This window comes from Musca autumnalis, unplaced genomic scaffold, assembly GCF_047663935.1.
Source record: "Musca autumnalis isolate F117 unplaced genomic scaffold, ASM4766393v1 scaffold_1, whole genome shotgun sequence".
Classification (NCBI taxonomy): domain Eukaryota; kingdom Metazoa; phylum Arthropoda; class Insecta; order Diptera; family Muscidae; genus Musca; species Musca autumnalis.
In genome coordinates, this window is record NW_027411644.1 from 168,015,928 (window position 1) to 168,036,164 (window position 20,237).

The window sequence follows — 20,237 nt, forward strand, 5'->3', positions numbered from 1 at the left end:
GGCGACTTGTGTCATATCAAGCATCATCCAGTCCAAGCCCAGTCCAATACTTTAAAATATCTAAATTTTCAAATGTCACGCTATATGTAAATAGGTTGCTATAAGTTCCTGGGTCCAGCCGGGAATAAATTTTTCTTTACATGTAGTACTCACTATTACCTTCTACCTCATATATATACTTTCGCGGATACGTCGCGATACCGAGAGTTCTACTCCAAAAAACATATGAACTGCAATAATAACTACACAATAAATTCTTCACATGTCTATGCCAACAATTCTTTATCACATCTTTTTTTTTAATTCTTAATTAAAATCTTAATTAGCATACCATGTATTTTACATTTAAAAAGCGTTAATTATGTTAACAATGTTTCATTGTTGAGCGAAACAATTTTGTTCTTCCTTTGATTGAATATTATATTTTACAATGTAAGATGTACTGTCTTTGAGCGTTGCCAGGTTGAAATTTTTTCTTTATAGGTGGTCCAAAGTGTGAAGAATCTAATCCCTTTACTACTTTATTCAAATATATGACTTGAAAAATAGAATGTTTGCCTCAGAGACCTGTCATTGGGCCCATAGTTCACAAACAATATACAAGCTGATAATCTTTGTAAATGTAATAGAATATTTTATTTCCATTCCTTGTTTTATTTGTCATTTATTTATTTTACAAATTCAAAAGTTTTTTTTTATAAACGTGAAGAAAAATAAAGCAAACACATTAAATTTTGTTTGTGTCGATGGAGGAGTGTTTACTAAAAAACAACAAGCTTTATGTTTTTAATTATGCAAATCAAATAAAACAAAAAGAATTGACAAGTTGGGAAGAAAGTTTGAGTTCAAACATACATGGATTTTTAAAATTGAGAAAATGTATAAATTTGTCTTAGAATATTACTGGAAAACCATGCCAAGCAAATTACAATATGTATTTAATAATAATTGTCTGGTAATTACAACACAGAAGTTGAGCATGTAAATGAATAAATAATTAAAACTCTTATGACAAATATAAATAATAAATAACAATTAAAAAAAACGTTAAGTTCAATCGGGCGGGATTTTTATACCCTCCACCATAAAATAGTCTTAAAAGGTACCGTTCTATGGGGGCTATACCAAAACATGAACCTATGTTCATGATTTTTGGTGGAGAAATTTCTTGACCACTGAGAACCTCAAATGTCAAATTACAGATGGTTCGGTTAAAAATTGTAGCTATAATTCTCAAAATACCAAAAATCGGGAGGTACCGTTATATGGGGACTTTACCAAAACATGGACCTATGTTGACGGAGTTTGGTGAAAAAGTTTCGAATCTGCTGAGAACCTCAAATGTCAAATTACAGTTATTCCGGTTAAAAATTTTAGCTAAAATCCTCAAAATACCGAAAATCCTCAAGTACCGTTATATATACCAAACCAATCAAACTTAATATACCCTCCATACTATGGTGGAGGTTATAAAAAGAAATCCTCCAACAAAGAAGGGACCGAAAGCAATTATAAACAGACAGCTTAGAAAAAATCAAGTAAAAAGGCATTATGTTCTTCCGAGAGAACTTTTTATATCATCCACAATGATATATTCTGAATTAAAATGGAATAACATGTTTCCTTTCCCATCCAAATTAGAGATGCCGAAAATGTAGATAACAACTTCAAAGTATGCACCTCATATCTGACGGTATCGTTATTGGGGTTATACCAAAACGTGGGCATATGCCTCCATTTTTGGTGGACAAAATGTTGGCAAGAATTCCTCAAATCGAATGGCCTGTACCTTTATATGGAAGCTATACCAAAACGTGTTCACAATATTAAGAATCTCGAAACAAGCTAACCCAATATGGGAATCGGTTTTTAAACCTTAGCCTTTATGCTGAAAGGTAGCATAATGGTTGAATGTGTAGGACTTCGGTGCATTCCTAATTTTTCAATGTACCTCTTAGGTCATAACAGCTCAATCGGAAAGAGATTTAATTCAAAACAAGTAAGAACAGCGTTAAGTTCGGCCAGGCCGAAATTGTTATACCATCCACCACAAGTTGTATTGAAGTAAAATGGAACAATTAGTTTCTTTTCGTTTATGAAGAAGACTAAACGCCAAATTTCAGCAAGTTCGCTAAAACCATGTGGCTAAGCTTCAAAATACCGAAATTCGGGAGGTACCGTTCCATGGGAGCTATATTAAAACGTCGATCAATTACAAATTTCTGGCGGAATGTTTTTAGACTCAAAGAAGACTAAATACCAAATTTCCGATATTTCGGTAAAACCTTCAAAATACCGAAAATCAAGAGGTACGCTTCTATGGGGGATATGGGAACCCGCGGACCTATTCTGATAATTCTCTTCGGGAATATTTTATAAGCCCATGGAAGACTAAATAACAAATTTCAGTCTTTCGGTGGGAAATTGAAGTCACAACCTTCAGAATTACTAAAATCGGGTGGTACCATTCTATGGGGGCTATATCAAAACGTGGACCTATTCTGACGAATTTCAGTCAGAAAGTCTTTTACCTCCAACAAAGATTAAACACCAAATTTCAGCTATTTCGGTGGGTTGCTGTGGCCACAACCTTCAAAATACCGAAAATCGGAAGGTACCGTTCTATGGGGGCTATATGAAGGCGTGGACCTATACCGACAAATCTCTGGGAGAAAGTTTTATACCCCAAACAAAGACTAAGTACCAAATTTCAGCAATTTCGGTGTTATAATGAGGCTCAAACCTTTAAAATACTGAAAATCAGTTGGTACCGTTCTATGGGGTCTATATGACCTATACCGACAAATTTCATACGGAACGTTTAATACCCCAAATGAAGACTAAATACCGAATTTCAACCATTTCTGAGGAATATTGAGGCCACAAATATTCAAAACATCAAAAATCGTGAGGTACGTTCTATGGGGACTGTATGAGGGCGTGGACCTATACCAAAAATTTCGTACGGAACGTTTAATACCCCAAATGAAGCCCAAGTTTCAGCCATTTCGGTGGAATATTGGGGTTACAACCTTCAAAATTTCGAAAATCTGGAGTAACCGTTCTATTGGGGCTATATGAAGGCGTGGACCTATACCGAAACATTTCTGGGTGTAAGTTTTATACCCCCAACGAAGACTAAGTACCAAATTTCAGCCATTTCGGTGAGATAATGAGGCTGAAACCTTCAAAATACCAAAAATCGGGTGGTACCGTTCTCTTGGGGCTATATCAAAACGTGGACCGATATAGCCCATTTGCAATACCAAACATCCTAGAAGTAATAGAAACTTCTATACCAAATTACAAAGCTCTATCTTAAAAATTGCGAGCTGTATCTTGATTTCAGCAGACGGACGGTCGGGTAGACGACAGGGTTATATCGACTTAGAATTTTACCCTGATCAAGAATTTATATGTTTTGTAGGGTCTCCGAAGAATATTTCGATGTGTTACAAACGGAATGACAAATTTAATTATACCCTCCATATTATGGTGGAGGGTATAAATATATATATTTTTTTCAACTTATATATTTTTTGTTTCTTCTAATGTACTCGATAGTGACTAACCCCACTTATCAACATAATTTCTTTAAAAAAAAGGAAAATAAATAAAAACATGAATGTCAATTTCCCTTAAAAATTGTATGTTTATCTACACATAAAAAATTTAAATAAACAATTTAAATATTCATCTGATTTAATTTTGAAAAGAAAAGGATCTGCTTGAAGACAGATGATGGATGTGACGACAATATCTTATAAATTTTAATGTTTAGATAATATTTTATTATACATAATAGGCATTTTGCAGAACGTTTTCATATTTGTCCATGAGCATAAACATACATACATACAATTTCTCTCTCACATCCTCTTTGCAAAAAAGAAAGTGAATTTATATTTATGAAAATTATGATGGAATATGCGTCGACGATGACGCTTTATATACATATTTGACAATATTTACACAATGAACAATTTTATGTGACTTTTTACCAAATGTTTTTTGAGATGAATGCTGCTATAAAAGAAAAATAATCAACTTTTTTCTTAGAAATAGAAAACAATTTTATTTTTCCGCTTAAGTGTTCAATGAATATAAAAATGTTTGCTAGGAAGGGAGGACAAAATGTTTTATGGCAAGAGGGAGGAGGCAGGTTTTCTATTTCGTTTAGCTAGAATTTTAAAAGAGATGTCATAAAATTGGGTGTGAGCCAAAACTAACATGAATGTCTAGTTGAAATTTTATGAATTTTATTTTAACATTTGATTGAAGTGAACATGTCAAAGTCACCGTTTTGTTTACTGTGGAATTGGAGTTTTGACTTTTTCCAAGAATATATAGGTATATATATAAATATATTTTGTACTTGAATATTATCAATGTTGTTCTGAGTAAATAAAATAGCAAGCCAAAACTAAATATTTACAGTTATTTTATTTGCATATTAAAACAGAATATATGAAGATTTATGTAAAATCTGACAATAGAATAATAGTTTTGACATAAATTGATTCCTTAGGGACATCTTAAGCCCTAGGGAAAGGGAATGACCTCCAGGAGAAATCTGATGTAAGGTTGTGGCTAAAAAACTATGCTGAGTGAATGGATATTTTCGAGGATCATTCATTTTGTGATTTTGTATTAGGTTTTACGAATTATAAATAAAATGTGTCGAATTACAGATAGATTAATTCGAATTTAAAATGTTAAAATTCGAATTTCATATGAAAGATTTCAAATTACAAATGAACAAAATCTAATTACTAATGAAAAAATCGAAATACAAATGAAATAATTCTAATTACAAATGAAAAAATTCAAACTATTATAATGGAAATAATTCGAATTTCAACTACATTCGAATTATTTTAATTGTTATTTGAGAATTCTATTTGTAATTCGTAACATTTCATTTGTAATTTCATATAAAATAATTCTAATTATAAATGGAATAATTCGAATTACAAATGAAATACTTCGAATTACAAATGGAATAACTCGAATTTCAAATGGAATAATTCGAATTACAAATAGAGTAACTCGAATTATAAAATAGAATAATTCGGATTAAAAATTTAATAATTCGAATTGCAAATTTAATAATTCGAGTTACAAATGGAATTCCCGAATTAAAAATGAAATGTTACGAATTACAATTAAAATGTTTTGAATTAAATCTGAAAATGGTGTAGAATTCTCAAATTGCAAGTGAAATGTTTCGATTTTCAACTGAACAAAATCAAATTACAACTGAAATTCTTCGAATTACATGAGAAAATTGTGTAGATCCTTGTGTCAGAAGCGGATAGTATTTAGGCACCTGCGGAAGAAATTCCAGAGAGCCAAATAAAATAATTCGAATTATAAATGGAATAGTTCGAATTACAAATGAAATAATTCGAATTCCAAATGGAATAATTCGAACTACAAACAGAATAAGTCAAATTACAAATATAATAAATCGAATTAAAAATGGAATAATTCAAATTTTAAATAGAATAATTCGAATTACAAATAGAATAATTCAAATTACAAATGGAATTCGCGAATTGCAAATGAAATGTTTCGAATTACAACTAAAATGTTTCGAATTATATCTGAAAAAGGTGTAGAATTCTCAAATTACAAGTGAAATGTTTCGATTTTCAACTGAAAAAAAAAATCAAATTACAACTGAAATTCTTCGAATTACATGAGAATATTGTGTAGGGCCTTGAGTCAGAAGCGGATAGTATTAGGGGCCTCCGGAAGAAATTCTGGAGAGCCAAACGACGGAATGCTTTTGATGTGGAACTATGTGCAATGCCTGAATGAGATGATGTCAACTGCTAAAGGCAATCTTTTGTTCAGAGAAATCGTGATGAACCTTGGGGTCAAGTGTATTGCCCTTGTAGACCAAAGAAGGTTATTGATGTATCTGGCATCAAGGTAGTTGACAGGGTTCTACACTACATATGTTTGTGTTCATGCCTTGATCTCCTCAATTTTTTCCAAGGACGGATCAGCAGGTACCTCCTCCACAGGAAGATGTGCTTGCTGCACCATATCTGAAAAGATATGAGATTGATCAGTCTGTAGCGCTAGCTCGCTGCATGAAATCGCCTGAGTTAGAGGGTCTGAACGAAGAGATGTTAAAGCATCTGGAGGGCTATTCCGGATTATTTGAATCATATTGAGTAATATATAATTGTTCCACAAACATCCCATACGGTACCAGGGAGACTCCTCTCATATCAATGAGTGCACCCTGATTCATATTAGCTCAATGATATGGGACCTACAGTTTATCGCCGAGTCCGAACGGCGTGTCCTAAGACACCACTTGTAGAGAAATTTTACATGGCTGAAATACTCAGGAAATGTCGCCAACATTACTGAGGGGTATTTTGCCACCGTTGAAATTTCTTGATGTTGCCTGGCCGGGGAATCGAACCCACGACTTCAGCGTGCAAGGCGGGTGTGCATACGATTGCACCACGGTGGCACCAAGTCATATTGAGTAAATTGCTTAATAGTCACCCGATAAGGTCAGGCGTAATCCTCGATCTTATCGCGGCATCAGACTTCTTCCAGTGTTTGGTATGGTACTGGAGAGGATAACTGTGGATCAGCATTAAGAAGTTTTCTGAAGCAGAGTCTGAAAGACAGTTTGTCCACAGACAGATGAGTGTGGCAATGCTATAAGGATAGATTGTGTGACAATCGACACCCAAATATCACCTTCGATGATCGTTGGCTCTCGTATAATATGTGAGAGGATGACTTTCATCACTCACAAGGATCGGCTCAAAGAGAAAATGTGCAGTGTTATTAGTCCTGCCCGTCGCATTTTGTCCGTTCCCCCCATACTATACATGGTATAGGTATGGCAAGATACTATCACGCCAGGGGATCATGATGCTGACTTGTATCCCTGAATACCGAACAATGTCTACTGAGGATATGCAGGTGTTGTAGGTGTACCCCCTCTTTACCTGGAAGTAATGCGTAAAAACGTGTAATTTTTAGCCAAAAAAGGTTCATCTGCTGTTCCCACTGATTGGCCAGTACAGGGTGTGGAGACTTTGGGTGCTTGACTCGCTAGGAATAACTAGATGGCAAACTAGATGAAACAAGAACAAGCATATGAAGCTAACATTCAGGTCTCTCCTGCACGTTATTTTTGCCATGGTGATCTCCGATTTTGATTTCGGGCTTCATCTGGGATTTCTGTTGACTGGACATGGGTCTCTCAACATATTTTTGCATAGAAAAAACTTTTCTGGCACTTCAGCCTGCAGTTGTGGGGCTGTTGCGTGATGGTCCACATTATGAGGTCTCCATTAAATTGGTATCACCAGAATTTCTGGCCAATTGGATGTGAGTCATGCAATCTGCACTAGCTAGTCGTGGTAGTATTGTGGACTATGCTAATAAGGCATTCCGCCGTCACAAAGTGTTAGAGTGGGTCGTGGTGTTTTTATGTTGTCTTTTTGGGGCTGTAAAGGCTTAACCGCGTATATTGCCACGGGTACTTATCAGTCCCCTGGTTGCATGGAACCGAAGATGGAAGTTATTCGCTTACAAGATCTGACCAGAGGTAATTTTTCTAGTAACGCAGGTGGTATGAAAAATTGGGGAATCTCAACTCTGCCATTTCAAATCTTATTGATATTATCGGGCGCCTTCAAACTTAATCGGTTGCCGTTTGCCGTAGCTTTAGAGCGGAAGAAGTGAAAAGACCTCACTCCTCACAGTGAGAACGCTACGTCCATGTAAATGTAGTGACTAGACTGCTGCATAAGTGTAACACTCGTGTGGGACTCTTCCCATTCGCTGCTCGTGCCTAATCTCTCTAATTTTAGATAACTAATCCCTTGTTTTATGGAACAAAAACCGGCAGTTGTTTTGACTACGTAGTCTGAACGGCGACTGGAGATATATTGGTCTAGTCTGAGTATCGAGAGGCTCCTATTTGTTATAACGCGGTGCTTGTGATCATGGATAGAGCTTCGGCTCGCTGTTGAATAGCATTCTCGAAACCGGGTGATGTGACCTAGAGAGCAGCTGAAGTGTAAGAGAAAAATCAAAAAACAAAAAAAAATCGCTCTTTTTAAATAAATCGAGATTCCAGTTGACATTTTTAGGGGTTTTTTAGGTTTTCACGATTTTACTTGGAAACTGCAAGTTCTATCGAATTGGGACTTAAGAAAATATTGCAGCTATGAAAATTCTCTACATGACTGACCTGTATGAAAATTTCGTAGGTTTTACCGTTATTGCGATATAGAAGTTCAAATTGGGACAATGTATTGACTGTGTCGTCTCCTTTTAAAACAATGTCATACATGGTGCGCCCTTACTAACTTTAAGTGAAAACCGCTTACGCTTTTGCGGCTTTTGAAACAGCAATGTTCATAAGTGAGAAAAATCCAAAACCAAGAAAAAATCGCTGGAGGGATTTTTAAATAAATCGCGGTCAAAATTCACATTTTTATGTTTATTTTAGGTTTTCGCAATTTTGCTTGGAAACGGCAAGTGCTATCGAAATGGGGTTAAAGAAAATGTTGTAGCTGTGAAAATTCTGTACAAGACTGGCTTATTGATATTTTCCTAGGTTTTACCATTTTTGAGATATAGAGGTGCAGAACAAACTTTCAGATTTTTTTCTTAGGTCTTCACGATTTAAGTTGGAAACCGCAAGTCCTATCAAAACGGGACTAAAAATATGTTGTAGCTGTGAAAATTCTCTAAAAGATTGGCTTTCGTAATTTTTTCCTAGGTTGTACCATATATAAGTTTAAGTTGGATATATATAGGTACGAGATATATAAATTTAAGTTGAGAAATTGCAGTCATGACCTTGTTTTATATGGACGTAACACAGTCAGAAATCGGAAGGGAAAATATGGCTTCAACCCATTTTTACCCATTTTTTTAATGGATGCCAACACAGCTACCACGTAAATTAAATTAATACTGCAAAGAATATGTTAACAGTTCTGAATTGTTGAAACTCGGATTCATCGCTTGTAAAACATTTTTGGTTTTTACCACATGTATGTAAAACAGTTTTGCTTCCATTGAAATTCAACGCAATACCTGCATTTCCTTACATTTCTAGCCATACAAGATGTTAAACTTATATATCATTTTGAATGAATGTGCTCCAATAAAATGCGTTGTACTAAAACATAAATATTTATACATACATATGGGCTTGGCTAATGTAAAAACTGTGGGAGACATAAGTATTTTCTAACGTACTCAACTGGTTGTGATATTTCCAATGCGAATGCCTTTTCCTTTATTGGTTATAAGGTTAGGTCAAACAAAGAGTATCTAATTGAAAACAATTAAAAATTTTATATAAAAATGTTGTAGAATATTTTCTATTGGAAAAGTGGTTATTATCTTGCTTTAACTAAATAGTTTTCTCTTGTTTTTCGTTATGTAGTATCTCCTTATCGGTAATATTCCTTGGTATAGGTCCACCATATCAAAAATGCTCATAAATGATTCTATATTGTCGTATATTCACATGTCCACAAGATAAATGTGTTCCATTAATACAAACCCCACATAAAATTTTCCAACACAGTGTTATGTGCAGTGTAATCCTTGAAGAAATCTGTTCGAACACTAACACATTAACATATTTATGGTATTTATGCGTTGCATGTTTTCTTGTTTTAGTTTTCCCCCCAACCACTTCCCATTTCCTTTTTGTATGTTTGTTCATTGTTTGAGATGTTTCTGTTACTGTTGTGTAAACAAAATAAAAAGTTATTATATACGTGAATGTCATAAAATGAAGTAATGCAGGCAAACTTATTTACACACACTCGCACACATGTACGCGCATACATATGGACAAACCAAAGTACTTATATTCCTTGATATTTACACAGTATATTGGATTGGAAGGTGGAACAGTGTAAAACTTGATATCCGTGATCGTTATGCTAATACTGTAGCTTTAAGTCGTAACAACGTCAAGCCCGTGTCGTGTGTTTCTTTTAACGTTTTTTAGGTTAAGCATTAATTTAAAACAAATAAAATCTTGTTTTATGGCGACATGGGGAGAAACTCAATTTCAGCGGCGGCAACAAATAACCTCCATACAAATGTTGAGAATACATAGAGTTTATTTGTGGACATGCATACATACATATGTATGTATGTATGTGTTCACGTCCTTATAACAAGGGAATGTCCTTTATAGGGGCACATACAATACGCTAGAAGAAAATTGTGCATTGCATATAATATTGTTAATAAGTTACTGTGGAGAAAAAGTTTTTCCCTGTATCAAAAGTTTCAAACGACATAAGGACTTTACACAATATCACATTCGTATATGAGGATAATTGACTACTGTCGTAAAGTCATATATTAGGTCTATAAATTAAAAAAAGACTTATTTTGAAAACATAAAAAATAAATAGTACACATAGGTAGTATCTGTTAAGAAAATATGTGTATGTATATCCGCTGTAAAGTAAAAGTCCTTTGAAAATTTATCAGAAATTTCAACTCTTAAATTTTTCTCATAAATAATTTTTGGCCGCCTACAGTTAAAGCTGTTTTTATTTATATCAATATCCCAAAATAAAAACAAAAAACTCGAAAATTTAACTCATTTTACTTTAGCATTGTAATCGGTGTGTTTACAAATCATTGAATATAATAATGACTTTCCTAAATTATTTTTAAAATCTCCAGCCACAGAGATGAAAGGAGAGCGAACATGAAAGGGAAAATTAGAAAATACCTATTAACCCACATAGAAAACAAGTGGATCATTGAAAATGAAAACTATTTTCAACTAAATGAAACTTTAATTAAAAAATTTTCTATCCTTATTCTATTAAATTTTCTATAGAAATTAGAGCATGTAAAATAATAAAGAAGAACCATATTATATTTTGAGATATGCTGCACAAAAACAAATTTCCCACAACACACTTTTGCTGCTTACCAGCATAACATCTATGGCCAAATACTCAAAAAGAAAACAAGTAAAAAAGCATTAAGTTCGGCCGGGCCGAACTTTTCATACCCTCCACCATAAAATATTCATTCCTGTCCCCAACTTTAAGTACGTTAAAATGTCTGATAATGTACATAAAATGCTTCATTCGGGAGGCACTTTTTTATGGTGCCTATATCTAACTGTTAACAATTTTTGGTGGGCTAGAAATTGGGAGGTACTGTTATATAGGGGTTATAATAAAACATGGGCCTATGTTGACAGTTTTTGATGGGAGCCTTTAATGTCAAATAACTCCTAATTAGGTTAAAAAATTTTGCTAGAATCCTCAAAATATCGAAAATCGGTACATAACGTGGGAACTTCAAATGTCATTAACAGCTAGTTCGGAGGTATCTGGGCTATACGAAAATATGAACTTAAATGAACAATTTTTGTTGCAGAATTTTTGTTGACTTTTAAATTTCAAATTACAGAAAGTTCGTCCAAAAAATAAAGCTAAGGTACGGAAAATCGGGAGGTTTGTTTTGGGGCTATACAAAAACATGGACCTACGTTCGGTTAAACATTTTAAGTAAAATCCTCAAAGTACCGAAAATCGGGAAGTATCGTTATATTGGGGCTATGTTGCAAATTGTTGATGCAGATGTGTGGTGACCATTAAAACCTTCAAATGTCAAATTACAGTTAGTTCTGTTAAAAATTGTAGCTAAAATTGCCAAATTACTGAAAATTGGGAGGTACCGTTACATGGGAGCTATATCCGAACATGGACCTATGTTGACAATTTTTGATGGAGAGGTGTTGCGACCACTAAGAACTTCAAATGTCAAATTACTGCTAGTTCGGTTTAATATTGTAGCTAAAATCATCAAATTACTGAAAATTGGGAGGTACCGTTATATGGGGGCTTTCTTGACAATGTTTGGTGGAGAGGTGTGGTGACCACCAAGAATTTCAAATGTCAAATGTTCAAATTACATATAATTCGGTTAAAACTTGTTGGTAAAATTCTCAAAATACCTGAAATCTGGCGGTAACGTTATATTGGGGCTATTCCAAAACATGGACCTATGTCCACTAGTTATATAAGTTTACTGACATTTAAGAACCCTAAATGTCAATTGATAGCTAAATCGGTCTGAAAATGTAGATAAAAACATCAAAATGCCGTAAATCGGGGGTACCGTTATATGTGGGCTATACCAAAACGTGGACCTAGGTCCACAACTTTTGTTATATAAGTTTAGTTACACTTAAGAACCCTAAATGTCAAATTATAGCTATATCGGTCTGAAAATGTAGATAAAAACGTTAAAATACCGTAAATCGGGGGGTACCGTTATATGGGGGCTATACAAAAACGTGGACCTATGTCCACAAGTTTTGCACATAAGTTTATTGACATTTAAGAATTTCAAATGTCAAATTATAGCTAAATCGGTCTGAAAATGTAGCTAAAACCGTCAAAATACCGTAAATCGGGGGGTGCCGTTATATGGGGGCTATACCAAAACGTGGACCTATGTCCACAAGTTTTGTCACATAAGTTTATTGACATTTAAGAACCTTAAATGTCAAATTATAGCTACATCGGTCTGAAAATGTAGCTAAAAACGTCAAAATACTGTATATGATGGGGTACCGTTATATGAGGGCTATACCAAAACGTGGACCTATGTCCACAAGTTTTGTTATATATATTTATTGACAATTAAGAACCCTAAATGTCAAATTATAGCCAAATCGGTCTGAAAATGTAGCTAAAACCGTCAAAATATCGTAAATCGGGGGGTACCGTTATATGGGGGCTATACCAAAACGTGGACCTATGTCCACAACTTTTGTTATATAAGTTTATTGACATTTAAGAACCCTAAATGTTAAATTATAGCTACATCGGTCTGATAATGTAGCTAAAAACGTCAAAATACCGTATATCGGGGGGTACCGTTATATGGGGGCTATACCAAAACGTGGACCTATGTCCATAAGTTTTGTTATATAAGTTTATTGACACTTAAGAAACCTAAATGTCAAATTATAGCCAAAGCGGTCTGAAAATGTAGCTAAAAACGTCAAAATACCGTAAATCGGGGGGTACCGTTATATGGGGGCTATACCAAAACGTGGACCTATGTCCATAAGTTTTGTTATATAAGTTTATTGACACTTAAGAAACCTAAATGTCAAATTATAGCCAAATCGGTCTGAAAATGTAGCTAAAAACGTCAAAATACCGTAAATCGGGGGGTACCGTTATATGGGGGCTATACCAAAACGTGGACCGATATAGCCCATCATCGAACTTGACCTGCCTGCAAACAAAAGACGCATTTTCCCAAAATTTCAGCGTCCTATCTTCATTTTTGTGGATGCTAGAGTGATTACCACAGACGGACGGACGGACGGACGGACGTGCTCAGATCGACTTAGAATTTTACCCTGATCAAGAATATATATACTTTATAGGGTCGCAAATGAGTATTTCAATGCGTTACAAACGGAAAAACAAACTTAATATACCCTCCATACTATGGTGGAGGGTATAAAAAAATGTTCCAACGTATGTATATACCCTAAGACATATTCATTCAACGTTTTGCTGCCAAGATAAGACTTGTAGGATAATCACACTGCTGGGCATATTGTTGTACTCAAATTGAAATCCTTTTCATATATTCTCTACTGACATGTGTTTGTCTGGAAATCCTTGGAAAAAGAAAATCAAGGAGTTTATTTTTATCAAAACGCAGAAAAGAAGTGTTCCATCATACTTGTAAAACTTGAGTTTGCTTGTAGCCTCTGAAGCTACGTAGATGTTGATGATGATGGGATAGACACTAACTGATGGGCAGACATGGTTTTTCTCATAAAGAATATATGGGTGAGGGAAATAGTAAAAATACTATAAGAGAAAATAAAAATCGTTGATGGTGGATTTTGTAATATGCCTTGGTTTACACACAACTTGGTTTACAAAATTTCCACTAAAATCTGAAATGTTATGCGGCGTTGCAATAATACAAAAATTAAATGCAGCAAATTAAATATATTTAAGTTAATTTTCCACATTCATGTGCTTTTAACTTACCCGTATTGGCAACTTCACAGGGCAAAACGATGGTATCACCAGCAACAAATTTAAATGTTTCAGAGCGGGATATAAACATGGGTTCATGTTTGGGCAACATACTTGTGGCAGTGACAACTGTAAGTAGAAAAACGAAAACGTAAATTGGATTAACATTTATAAGATAAATAATTATCAGAAAAAATAACCGCCTACGGGAGTGCTGAAAAGCCGCAAAATTTTTGTATATTAAAAAATTAATTTTTCTTAATTATTGTGCTCGAACATGTATATTCCAATATAAACAAATCAAGTAACAGATCAAAAATCCTTTCCTGTCCACAATTTCAGGTGTACAAGTTTTCGGCCACTGATACTCCAAATACCTAAATTACGTCAGAAAATGTATGTCAAATTGTCTTCAATAGGCCGGTACCTTTACATGGGATCTATATCAAAGTTTGGACCAATGTTTTTGGTGGAGTAGTGGGAACCTCTTATGTCAAATTACAGATATTTCAGACAACAAATCATTCACAAATCCTAAAATCGGGAGGTACCGTTATATGCGGTCTTTACCAAAACATTGACCTATGCTGACAATTTAACGTGGGACGGTTTTGAGACCACTACCATTATATGGGGGCTAAAACCTAACCTGTTAAAAATTTTTGTTGTAGAAGCTTTGCAACCACTGGGAATCTTAAATGTCAAATTACCCTATTTCTGTAAAAAAAAATTACTAAAACTCAAAATACAGAAAATGGGTATTAGTACCGTTGTATGTATTTTTGTATTCTATATGTGGATTTTGTTTTTATACGCTCCATGGAGGGTATATTTCGAACTAATAGTTTGCGCCTATATAAAGTATATCAGGAATATTGTCAATTATTTCATATTCCATTTCAGAAAAAAAGGATAAATTTTTTTCGCGCTACATCAACGATTTTTGATATGTAGGTTAAGAAAAAGATTCCCAGTACGAATCTGGTCGCGAGCCAATTTTTGGTTGTTGCGGACAAAAGTTATGGCGCTTTTATTTCGCTTTTTAAGAAAGAAAATATTATAAAAACGCTAATTATTTTAATGAGCACAATTGTTACAAAAAAGTTCTCTCGAAGTGTCTTCAGCGAGTAGATTGCATAATACCTGCAAAATGTTACACAGAATTCGCGGAATGTACATAAAATTGGTAAATTATTGAATATAAGTGTACTTTTTTCAAAATTAAAGCCCATTTAGTGGTCATATAATTACATAAAAAATTGTTGTGGATCCCAATTTCACGGTGTATCAAATGAGACTGCAATCATAGAGATTGGTGTTATAGTTTGGATGTTACAGCCAAAATAAGCACATATTTTGGTCAAAAAATAACTTTTTGTTTGAAAAAATATTTTTTTCACATGCATTATGTAGTAGAAAATATTTTAAAAATTTATATGAATACTTCCTTCATTTTGCATAAATCTCCTAACAAAATAGACGGATTTTGCTTTATTGACATTCATATTAAAGCTTTCCAATTAGGGAAGCTAATTGGGTTGATGAGGATATATGTCAAAGCTTCTGAAATGGAAATAGAGGTCAAATAACCCATTTTTATTTATATGCATTTTAACACGTTCGCGGACGCAAGCAAATTCAGAGAGGTGAAAAAAATGACACCCAATTATTTTTGAAATTAGTTTTTTTGTTTTTATTTATTAATTATTGATTGTTATTATTATTTTTATTTATTATAGAATGTATCTTGTTGAAATAAATCGTATTTTGTATATTAATCACCAAAACTTAAGATTGTATTCAAGTAAATGAACAAAAATTGGCTGACAATGTGAATGCTATAGCATTCACGTCATTTGCCATCGGAATGCTATAGCATTCACGTCCGCGAACGTGTTAAAATACGTGTAAATCGCGTAATTATCAAAATCGTTTTGTCCGCATGTGATTTTCATGTATAGCAAGACCATATCTGTTAATTTGTATATATTTTTCGAAATTTAATTTGGAGGCTAAGATGTAGCATCAACTGCATCTTAGCATTAAAATACCTATAAAATATCGCTAATTTGCGCAAAGTGCATACAATTTTTGTCCGCATCCGATTTTAATGTCCACCCTGAAAATCTACATCGATATATATCTATTTCAAGGCGATCAATCAGGAACCGTGGATGTAGCATCACACACAATTTTTTGGGATAAAATGAATGTAGCTCCCTTATCAGTGAAGTTTTCAAAACTCTGTTTCCGCAAAAACGAAGATGCTGTATTAGTTGTTTCATTGCAGTGGAAACGAACCGCAGAAAACGCGATAAAATACGCGATATTTGGAAAAACAATTTTAGGTGATTTTTCTACTTCGGACTTTCTTGTAACTCGCGTTTTAGTGAATGGATTTTCACGGGGAATGACATATTAGATCCGGAACGTAAAAAAACTAAAATGTGCAATCAAGTACGAGGAAATCGAATGACAGTTGTTAAAATTAGGCCCGAAAAATATGATTTTTAGAAAAATGTTCGCACAAAATTTCCGTATTTGGATGCAGATTTCTATGAAGCTGTGTAGACTACATTCACGACACATATATCAAATAACTCAGAATCGCGAGTTCTACAATCCTATATACGATTTTTTGTAAAACCTGTTTGCGGAATGAAATTAGAAGAAAATGTCAAAAAAAAAATGTAAAACTGGCTTCAAAATGTCAGCATCATTTAATCGTAGAAGCAGTTCAAATTTTGAAAAGTAATACATTAGTGAGATGGTCCTTATTTAGTTTGCTTCTACTTTTACTTTGACAGGAAAATCGAGAGAAGTGTGGTTTACTCACAAATCGAGAGAAAACAAGGCATGGTGGCTTCAACCCATTTTTACCCATTTTTTAACATAAATATAGCCACAGCTTCCACACAAATTATCTTTTAAGGCCAATATTTTTTGCCACGTCCAACAACATTTCATCTTATCCAAAAATATTTAATTTGTATAATATAGAACCACAAGTCGCGTATTCTAAAAGGGTAAACCCTGGCTTCAGCTATGTTAAATTTTCAAAAATATTGGTGATATATATTCTTGATCAGGATAAAATTCTAAGACGATCCAGCCATGTCCGTCTGTATGTATGTCCGTCTGTTTTAATCACCCTAGCGTTCGCTAGAGCGCTATATTGTTGCACCCGAGTGTCTTTTTGCCATAGGCAGGTCATATTCAAAGATGGGCTATATCGGACTACTTTTTGGTATAGCCCCCATGTAACAGTACCTCCCGATTTTCGGTATTTTCAGGATTTTAGCTAACATTTTTGACCGGAGTACCTGTAATTTGACATTTGAGGTTCCCAGTGGTCACAAAACGTCTCCACCAAAACCGTCAACATAGGTCCATGTTTTGTTATAGCCCCCATATAACTGTACCTCCCGATTTTCGGTTTTTAGGATTTTAGGTAAAATTTTTGACATTTGAGGTTCCCAGTGGTCACAAAACTTCTCCCCCAAAACCATAAGTCCACACTTTTATATAGCCCCATAAAAGGTTCCCGAACGATTGGATAAATTTTTTATGCTTTTTTACCTTATTTAGGTATCAGTGGTCACAAAATATCTCCGTCTAAAATTGTGGACAGGAAAGGAAATAATTATTCGTTTTAGTTCAGAATATTTTATGGTGGAGGGTATAAAAATTTCGGCCATTTGGCTCTCATTGAACATAGCTGTACAAATGTACATTCAAATTAGTAGTATTTCGCATAGGATACCTATTTCGCACGATAGTTTGCGAAATACATGGACGCATTTTTAGACGAAAGTGAGTGACTGCTTTCCTTTCGCATTGGTTTTCGTCCGACATACAAAAATATATATATAAAAAAGTAAGTTAAAATGCAAGAACGCTAATGTCTTTGGTGAAAATCGGTTCAGATTTGGATATTGCTCCCATATATATATGTATTTTTGGTCGATTTTAGGTATTTAGTGCACCAAACATGCTTTATATGTCCGATTTCAATTAAATTTGGAATGTGTGACGGAATTTGGTCTAGAAATTAGTGTGCCAAATTATATCGAAATCGGTTCAGATTTGGATATAGCTCCCACATATATTTTACGCCGACTTGAGGTATTTGGTGCCCAAAACATGATTTCAATTAAATTTGGAACTTGTGACGGAATTTGGTCTAGAAATATGTGTGCCAAATTATATCGAAATCGGTTAAGATTTGGATATAGAGCCAGCCCACTTATATTTTCGTCCGATTTGAGGTATTTGATGCACGAAACACGCTGTATATATTCGATTTCAATGAAATTTGGAATGTGTGACGGAATTCGGTCTAGAAACAAATGTGCCAAATTATATCGAAATCTGTTCAGATTAAGATATATTTACTGCACCAAACACGCTATATATGTCCAATTTTAATGAAATTTGGAATATGTGACGGAGTTTGGTCTAGAAATAAATGTGCCAAACTACATCGAAATATGTTCAAATTTTGATTTAGCTTCCATATATATTTTACATATTCACAGTGGTGTAGGGTATCATATAGTCGGCTCGCCCGACTTTGATCCTTTCCTTACTGTTTTTTTTCGGAATTGTGGTATAAATTTAACATGCAAATTTTAACCTCAATATCAACTAGAAAAATTTAATTTAATGTAAACTTAATTATTCTGGAAAGAAAGAGTTAATACTAAAGATACTTATATGCTGAAGAATATATATATTTAAAATATCAACATATAACATATACATACATATATAAATATGTATATATATTTGTATAGACATTAGAAATGTATATTAATGCAAACATATGATATATTTGTATAGTTTGCTAACTGACTTATTCATATCATATGAGGAATGTATATAAATGTAAACCACAACAAAAAAAGATGGCATTCTATATGAAATAATGTTATTATGTTAACACAACAACAAAACATATGACCGAGCATAGAATATGTGATTGAAATAAATAATATTTATGTTAGTTGGTTTGCAAGAATTATATAAACATATATATTATATTTATCCTTATAATTCCGGAGATAGTAATAAAAATGTACAGAGTTGCTCTTCAATATGAAAATTCGGATACGAGACGAGTTAATGGTAATTTTTCAGTATTTAAAAACGAAAATTTGGATATATCATTCTTGAACATATGTGTTTAAATGGTAAAGTAGTATTGGTATAATTTGGATCGTCAGTGAAATTCTCAAAACTTGTTTGGTTAACGACCAAGCAGCAGTAGAACGTAATCGCCAAATTACAAAAGGCATAAATTGCAAAAAGAAATACATAAATACAATTTACTTTACAAAAATATAAGTAATTGTGTCGTTGATTAAAATAAAATAAATTTTAAACCATTATTAATATTTTTATTTCCCTGTACATTTGTAGTTCTCTATAAGGTTAATAAGGTTAAGTCAAAGCTTATTTTTCCTTCCCTGTCCGTGTTCTTAAAGATGATCTTAAAGATATTGATACATATTCAAATACATTACCGTCAAACTACAACAACAACAATAAACACACAACAGCATACAAACTCAATATCCATTTAACAATGTCTTTAATTTATAAAATTAATGAACAATGTTGCATTCAAATTCAAATCGATTTAATGAAATTATCCTAATACATATACATACATATATTTTATTATTCCTGTTTATTTATTTGTGCTTTGGGCATTTCCATTGTTTACTTCTTCTTAGCCACATAAGAAACAACAAATAATAAACGGCAGAAGGCAATTTGCCAACCACAAAAGAAAATAAATATCTATGTAGATTAGTTTGTGAAATTATTTATACCTATAATATAGTATGTTATATTGATTCTATCAACAATTATAATGATTTGATTAACAATTGATCTAACATAACTGCAATGTTTACGCATTCCATATTGCCATTAGGATATATTTTTATGAAGCAGGACATTTTGTCGGATACAAAATATTTTTATGACAAAAACTAAGCTAAAACTGAACCTGAGGAAATCTTTTCCAATTAAGTGCAATTATATTTGAAACAAGTTAAAAAATTCGATCAGTCGACTTTGGCGACAGAGATAAGTCCTCGGCCTATAATACTGGCAAAAAAAAAAAAAAAAACAAGTTAAAACGGCGCACAATGGTTCAGAAATCGA

The 20,237-nt window shown here is 33.5% G+C and overlaps 1 protein-coding gene across 1 annotated transcript in view; it reads right to left on the bottom strand.

The window, feature by feature from the left end:
- The window catches only part of LOC141388704 (uncharacterized), a 534,459-nt gene that overhangs the window by 186,594 nt on the left and 327,628 nt on the right, over positions 1-20,237 (bottom strand). Inside the window, exon 3 of the mRNA XM_073958881.1 lies at positions 14,076-14,192. Within this exon, the coding sequence (XP_073814982.1) occupies positions 14,076-14,192 (117 nt within the window). The remainder of the gene's footprint in view (positions 1-14,075; positions 14,193-20,237) is intronic.